This window comes from Chelonoidis abingdonii, chromosome 1 (assembly GCF_003597395.2).
Source record: "Chelonoidis abingdonii isolate Lonesome George chromosome 1, CheloAbing_2.0, whole genome shotgun sequence".
In the NCBI taxonomy this organism is placed as follows: Eukaryota; Metazoa; Chordata; order Testudines; family Testudinidae; genus Chelonoidis; species Chelonoidis abingdonii.
In genome coordinates, this window is record NC_133769.1 from 117,715,761 (window position 1) to 117,724,021 (window position 8,261).

The window sequence follows — 8,261 nt, forward strand, 5'->3', positions numbered from 1 at the left end:
GCATAGCATGGGACAAGCAAAAGGAAGGTGGTGAAATCGTATCTCCACAGAATTACTGCCATTCCTACCTGCCGCGTAGCCATCCAAAACTTGTGTTGGAGTAATTCCAGCTTAATTTGCACGCCCACAGCTACGGGGAAACAAAAGTGGGGAGGGAGGGCAGGGGGGTGAGAGAAAAATAGCTGCAAGTTAGGAAAGGAAAAAAAATTTGCATGAAACAGGACAAAATTGCACTCGCAGCCTGGTTCCAAGTGTAAATGACGAACTGAAAGGTAAGCATTGAGTCAGACAGTCAAGTGAGAGTCAGAGGTTTAACAGGCTGGGAGGAAAGGAGGTGTCAATTGCTGTATTGAAATATCGACACCTCCCTCCCACTGAACACTACAGAGCTACAAACAGATTAAAAAAAGACTTTTATATTGGGCTGTCAGATATATTTTCAGGCCAGGGTGGACTGTTAGGCTGATCTCTTGCGTATAACACACTTTGGGTTTGGCTACACTTGCGGATGTGCAGCACTGGGAGTTACAGCTGTCTTCGTACAGCTGTGTAGGGAAAGCGCTGCAGTGTGGCCACATTTGCAGCGGTGTTGGGATTGGTGCATTATGGGTAGCTATCTCACAGAGCACCTCGTCCCATTTTAGCGCCGTGGGTTGTGGGAAGGGGGCGGAGGGTGCGAGTCATTCTGCTTCCTGTCCCAATGCCCCATGATGCATCGCTTCACATCCCAGCAATCCCTGTTTTTTCATCCACGTTTCGTGCCGTCTTGACTCTCTCAAAGGTTTCTGTGCAGCGCGATTTCTGTGGGAAATGGAGCCCGAACTGCTGAGGAGTATGCTGACGAGTCTCGCCAGCACATCACATTTGGCAGTTGAGCTATTCCTTAAGATCCAAAGTGATGAGGAGTCCGATGATGATAGCAAGTTGCCTGACGTGTATGACACTAAATTGCTTCTGGCATTCACGGAAATGCTCAGCATTGTGGAACGCCGCTTTTGGGCTCTGAAAACAAGCACTGAGTGGGTGAGATCACATCATCGTGGAAATCTGGGATGAATGAGCAGTGGCTGCAGAACTTTCGGATGAGAAAAGCCACTTTCATGGGATTGTCTGAGGAACTCGCCCCCAACCCTGTGGTGCAAGGACACGAGATTGAGAGCTGCCCTGCCGGTGGAGAACAAGGGACTATTGCAATCTGGAAGCTGGCAACTCCAGACAGCTACCGATCATTTGGAACTGGTTTGGAGTGGGAAAGTCGACCGTTGGAATCGTGTTGATGCAAGTTGCAGGGCCATTAATTGCATCCTGCTAAGAAGAACCATGACTCTGGGGAATGTGCAGGACATTGTGGATGGCTTTGCATAAATGGGTTTCCCTAACTGTGGCAGGGCAATAGATGGGACACATGTTCCTATTCTGGCACCACCTACCTAGCATCTGAGCACGTTAATCAGAAGGGGTATTTCTCTATGGGTCTCCAGGTTCTTGTGGATCACCATGGGTGTTTCATTGACATTAACACAGGCTGGCCTGGAAAGGTGCATGATGCATGCATCTTTCGGCACACTGACTGTTCAGGAAGGTGCAGGCAGGGACTTTTTTCCCAGACCGGAAGATCACAGTAGGGGACATCGAAATGCCCATTGTGATCCTTGGAGACCCCGCTTACCCGTTAATGCTTTGCTCATGAAACCGTATACAGGGAAGCTTGATAGAGCAAGGACCAGTTCAACTACAGGCTGAGCCGGTGCTGAATGACTGGAGTGTGTCTTTGGCCGTTTAAAGGGGTGCTGGCAATCTCTGTATGGAAAGCTAAGACTTGGGGAAAGCAGCATCCCCATGGTATATCCGTGTGCTGTACCCTCCATAATATTTGTAAGGGAAGGTGAAAGATTCAGTCAGGCATGGATCTCTGAGGTTCAAAGCCTGGAGGCTGAATTAGCACAGCCAGAGAGCAAGGCTACTAGCGAGGCCCAGCACAGGGCTACAAGGATTAGGGATGCCTTGAGGGAGGAATTTGAGGCTGAAAACCAACAGTAATGTTTTGTGCCTTGCACGGAAGTGAAGTGCAGTGGTTACAATATTAGTAGAATCTGTGTTTCCTAAGTGATTTGCAGTGCCTGTTTCTTTCCTGGGCTAAGGTATCTTTGACTTTCTGCAATAATAAAGACTGTTTTCAAAGCCAAGAATTCATTTATTGAACTTTGACAGACACACAACATTTTGGAACCTAAAAGGGCAGGGGTGGGGTGGTACTGTACAGTCACAGGTTTGAAATATGTCCTGTCTGGAGTGCTGTGCAATGAGACTGCACTTCAGGATGGCCTATTCTGCATGGTGAGGGGGGTTGAGGCAGAGGATAAAGGGTCGTAGTTCTCAGGGCTGGTTGGTGAAACGTACAGGTGTTGAAGCGGCCTGGGTGGTGGTTTAAGAAGCTGGATTTCTGGGGAAGGGGGTTTGAGTTGACATTGGCGGCAACAAGGAAAGAGCTTTTGGACCGGGGGGGGGGGTTGCGGTGTGGTAGTGTTCTGCCCTGCATGGCACGAGCCGCCTGCGATAGAGTCCTCTTGCACGCCAGGATGCTTATCAGTCTGCTTTGTGCTTTTCTTCCTGACCGCCTGCATTTCTGGCGGGATCCTGCTTTCCCTTTCCCTCCAGGTCCTGCACTTCTTGATTCTCTGTGACGAGTGATTCCATAACTGCTTGCAGCAGGTTGTCTTTTGCTTTTTCCGTTGGCTCTTCTGGAGGTTTTGGAGTCTTTGAGCTGTTATTACACAGGCACCAATATCTCAAGTTGCTTGTGAAAAAGGCAAAAAAGGGCAACACTTAACAGAGGTGGCATTGTTTATATCTTAGACAGTTTATATCCCACACGTGAAGGAAGTAACATTCTTCACAAGGAGCAAATTTTCCACATACCAAGAGAGCGCGCATCACGCACAGGAAGCGTCGAAACTGCGGTGGTAAGGGGGACTGATTGGCGTTCAGGGCTTGTACTTGGGTGGACCGTTGTCTGTGCATTGGGGAAAGCAAACAGCTGCAGGGGGCACCTACACTGAACACTTTCCCAACATTTTCCACAGGAGTTGATCCTGGAAGATATCTCGCTGCTGCAGGTCACCTGGGAAGAGCGGGAGGGTCTTTTACAGCAATGCAGATTCCGCTCTGGCCTCTGTGCAGCTTGCCTGTGTCTTGCAATGGTCCCCTCCACCCCTCGCGGCACAGTGGCGCAGACGCATTAGCCTGACTGAGACAAGGACCACAGTGTCTCTCCCAATAAACTTGGCAAGCGCATTGCCCATGCTCTGGCTGAAACTTTTTTGAAGAGATTACCGAGGCCGATTACTGCGACGTGATAGACCACATCAATGTACTATTCCACATCTAGGCATGCATGCATACAGCCCTAACCCTCCCTCCTCTCCCGAAACATTTGCATCCTGAAAATAAAAGCCGCTTACTGAGAACCTGCTCCTCTGTTTGTCCTCCACCAAGTACTGGCTGCTGCGACTGGCTACCTTCCTCCTGGCTTGAGAAGAGCTCCTGGCTGCATGCCTCCTGGGACTCCGGGGTGTCTCCCCCAACCCCAGTACCCTCACTCTTGGTTTCCTCTTCCCCCCCCCTCCGCCCCCCCACTCTGAAGTGTCCATCGTGGTTCTCGGATTGGCGGTGAGGTCACCCCCAAGTATCACGTCCAGCTCTTTGTAAAAATGGTAGGTTGTGGGGGCAGCGCCGGAGCAGTGATTTCCCTCGCAGGCTTTGCAATAGGCACTCCGCAGCTCCTTCACTTTAACCCTGCACTGCAGCGCATTCCGGTCATGGCCCCTTTCCAGCATGGCCCTTGATACCTGCCCAAAGGTATGTAATTCCTATGGCTGGAGCGCAGCTAGGACTGCACAGCTTCCTCCCCCGAAACACTGAGGTCCAGCAACTCGCCATTGCTCCATGCTGGGGCTTATTTGGCGCATGGAGGCATGGTCATCTGGAAAGATTCACTGATTGCACTCCACACCTGGCTGAGCAAACAGGAAGGGGATTTTTAAAATTCCCGGGGAATTTAAAGGGCGGGTCACCTGAGGCCAGGGCAGTAGAGTTTGAACTGTTGAGCAAAGTGGCTGAACAGGCATTCTGGAATACCTCTGGAGGCCAATAACAGCGGTTTTGGTGGCCACACTGGTGGAGCAGCGCTGCATCACCAGCGCTGCAGTCGTTATTCCCCAGGCCGAGGTGGAGTACAGCCAGCACTGTAGCCAGGGAGATACAGTGCTGTATGTGCCTTGCAACTGTGGACGGTGAGTTGCAGCGCTATAAAGCCACCACCAATGCTGCAACTCTCAGGTGTAGCTAAGCCCTTTGACTCAGAAAGGTAGGCCAGTGTCAGGAGTGGGTTTCAAGCCCCCACCTCCAGGGAGACTGCAACCTGAATGCAGCAATAAAGAAAACATTTACACCACAAATTAAGGCGTAACTGTAGGTGTGGTAGGGAAGATGTGGCAGCATGGACTTCAGCATGGGCTAGCAACCCAAGAATGTACCCAGGCTCCCCAGTGGGCTTGTACTGCGGTGGTGAACCTGCGCTGAAGCCTGTGTTGCTGTGTGTTCAATGCTACTGTTACCCATGCTAGGTGGATTAAATAGTTTACAATTACATTCTAATCTGTGGTGTAGATGTGACCATAGTCCATTCTTGATCAACAAAAACAGCTGCAAAATCCACACAGAACTATAACACTTGTCAGTAGAAAAGGGGAGATTTTAAACTCACTGACTGCTCTTCCCAGCTGAGTACATCTTCTCCTAAGCCAAAGGGTGGTATTTAATCAGTCTTGCCCTGATTTTGTACCTCAACCCCTTCCATGCCCGGTCACATCCCCAGGATCGTGCCCTCTGTAGAAGCAAGAAGTGTGCAGTGTGTCTCTGTAGGATGTAGGAATGCCCCCAGCTGTACAAACAAATGCAGTAACAAAGATTAACGGGCAAGTGTCAACCCACAGAATCAACCGGCCAAATCAAAGGGGCCTGCAAGAAATCCAGCCTCAAGAAGAATCTTAAAATATGATGATAAAGAATAAAGAGAGAGAGAGTCGGAGAGGAAAGCATGAGAGGGAGAGATGGAGGGCCTGGTCCCCTCCAGATTTACAACAGTGTAAGTGAGAGGATAATCAGGCCTAGTGAGTTTTTAGTCTATATTGTGCAACTTTGTGTGGCTGCTTTTAAGTTAACTTTTTGATCTGATGTTGTAATTCAGCTGGGAAGGAATAAAAACCAGAGTGTGCAATAGGAATTATGCTACGTGCACAAAGAACCTGGCAGCTGGCATCATGGCCATGGTATATCATCTCTGCTTGTAATCCCCTGGTGTCAGTGTCCTTCTTGTCACATCCTTACTGCTGGTACATCTTACAAGATCCTACTTCACTGGAAGGTTTTTGTCCAGAACTCCCTATTATAGAATGAATCTGACTGCTGTGAAATGGGGAAAGGAATTATTTTCTATAGCTGCCTAAAGCCCAGAGTACACAACCTGACAAGACATAAGATTCATTTAAGATTCATCTGGATCTATGTCTCTGAATATAAGGAAAGAAGAAAGAACAGGGCTGAGTTCAGCCCTCGTGTAGTTTCATTGACTTCAGCTGTTACCCCAGGGGTGAATTGGGCTCAGTAGCCTCAAAGACCAATCTGTGTTGGAGTGTGATAGAGTGTAAAAGATGTTGCTGATGTTGAGTCCATCTAGAAGATGGGCTGATTTTGTACATAACTTTGAATAAATTCCTTGTTATCCTTTAAAACCATCTCCAGCAAGAGTCAGTCCTCCTATCAGAGCCGATCACATCAATGGGAGTGAACTTTACCAAGGACATGCAGATTTTACAAGACGGAGGAGGAGCTGGTATCAGGACAACTAACCTTGGAACACAGGGAGTTATTGAGAAGCTCATGTTTTTGCCAACAGGGACCTAAGGCCTAGAAATGTTGTTCAAAGGAAATTAAAACCTTTGTCATGAACCCTTTCCTCCTTAGCCTGTAGGGTGCAAATAACTTCCACTGCAGAGTTACTTGTGTCATGAGGGGGAATAGGGCTCCCAGGTTTGTACTGGTGCTTTCTGGCCCTCCTGGGCTACCCAGTAGCTAGCCCTCTCCTTTCTACATAGCCTGCAGCCATGGTTCTCCCTTCTGGGCAGTCTGTCAGTTATCTTTCTCCTTTGCATGAGGCCATTGCCACTGTGTGAAGCCACCTCTCTCCTTTGCATGTAGCTTGGCAGTTAGCCCTCTACTTTCTAGCCCAACAGCGAGTCCTCTTTCCTTGTAGTGGCCTCCTGGTGATGTGATCCAGCAGCCATCCCCTCCTACCCCATGGGGCTCACACCCACTCTTCTTTCCATGCATTCCTGCAGCCAGAAGAGGTAAGAAGGTGTAATTTCAAGCAATGGAGGGTCTACTTTAACTTGCACTGTGGTTTCTCTTTCTGGCTGGTGTCCACTCAGGGGAACAGGAGTAGGGAAACCTGTCCCCTTCTTGTGTCTTGTCTGCTGACTGGAACCCCCTGCCCTTGCCTATGTGGGGAATGGTGGCGGTTTTCAGTGGGGACTATGTTAGCCTCCTCTGCATTCATGTTGAGCCTGGAGGTTTAAGAAAAAAGAGGCAGGGGACAGTCTCTCAAGCTATGTCTATACTTGGGTGTGATTCCCAGCTCATGTAGATGTACTTGTGCTAGCCCACATACTCAAAATAATAGTGTACCCATGATAGTGATAGCATGGGCTAACCGCTGCATCCGAATCTGCCTGAACCCCAGGGATTAATATTCAGGGTGGCTAAGCCCATGCCACCGCTGTCCGTGCTGTCCTGGCTACACTACCATTGAGCTAGTGCTAGTATGTAGATGTAGTGTAAGGGGCAGTAAGCAGTAGGGGCCTGGCTGTCCTGCAGGCTGGCCATGCTTTGGAAGGGAGTGGGAGGAAGGAGGAAGGCAGAGAGACAGATTCAGGAGACGAGTCAGGAGCTTAGATGAGAGGAAGGAAAAGCCGGTGATAAAAAGTCACGGCATGTGCCAAAGAATAGCTAATAGCTGCCCAAGATCCTTCTTTGCTCCAGCACAAGATCTGCGTTCCACTCTGCTGTGAAATTCGGGGTGGCTGTGGAGTACAGTATAGCAACAACCATAAAGTCCTAGAGGTGACCAGGGATAATGGTATTATTTCTACTGACATGCTAATAACTCAAGCAACTGTAGTTCCCCTGTGGTAGAATAAAGTATGTGAAGGGAGACAACATAACATGTTGAATAGTCAGATACTGATGCGCTATTCAGACATCCCAAGTTCATGCATAACTTTTTACCAGCAGGTAACCTCGAGTCGCTGCAAACTGAGCATGTCCCTGCTGTACTATTGCAACTGCATCTCTCAGAAACCACCTACCACTGCCCAACATGTTGGTTATACCATTTCCCCCCCACCTCTTCGTTCTTCCCTTCCCTGTATCTGTTGTCATTAACTCATCCACTGTCACGTGCTCTGTCTGCCTTTTCTTGGGTTGCCTCTGATTATCCATATGCCTTTCTCATAAGGAGCTTTCCTCAAGATTTCATTCTCTGTCTACCTCATAATGCAGAGTCATAACAAAGAGTGAGAAGATTACAGCTGGCAGACTGCTTCTCAAGATGTACCTTACCATTCAAAAGCTTTTGCTGTCACAGCAGCTGGCTTGCCATTTAAATAAAAAACATTATTTTCATTTCCTTTGTCTTCTCATTGAATGATTTACCCACTTCTGTTCCTTTGCTAGCATGAGTCAATGGAGCTTCTCCAGGGATGAATTTTTGGCCTTTTCTCTCTAAGTGAGTGACCAAAAAGCCAAGAAACATTTTGCTTAGAAAACTTCCGGACAAACTAATAATAATAATACTACTAATAAAAAAAACACCTAAAGCAAATGCAGGCTGCCAAAATAATTGGAGCTTGGAGACAGGCACATTAAAGCAGGTAAGGTGAAAGAGTGATTCTTAGCAGGATTTACCTGCTGTGGCTAGGACACCCAGATTGGAAATCCAGGACAAGCTGAAGGCAAGAGAGAGAAGTTTTTGATTAAGAAAGGGAAAGTTTATGGGCCAGTGCCCAGGATGCACTGGAAAGACTCGGATCCAATGGGATGGACTCTGGTCTCATTCGCACCCTTGTAAAGGCCAAGTAACTGCTGAGTTCAGTGGTGTCAAGGGGGCATTACAGTGGTGTAACTGAGGGGAAGGTTTGGCCTGG

General features: G+C 48.5%; 1 protein-coding gene across 1 annotated transcript in view; it reads right to left on the bottom strand.

Moving 5' to 3' along the window:
- The window catches only part of CACNA2D4 (calcium voltage-gated channel auxiliary subunit alpha2delta 4), a 168,329-nt gene that overhangs the window by 38,039 nt on the left and 122,029 nt on the right, over positions 1 to 8,261 (bottom strand). Inside the window, exon 27 of the mRNA XM_032796736.2 lies at positions 69 to 130. Coding sequence (XP_032652627.1) covers positions 69 to 130 — 62 coding nt within the window. The remainder of the gene's footprint in view (positions 1 to 68; positions 131 to 8,261) is intronic.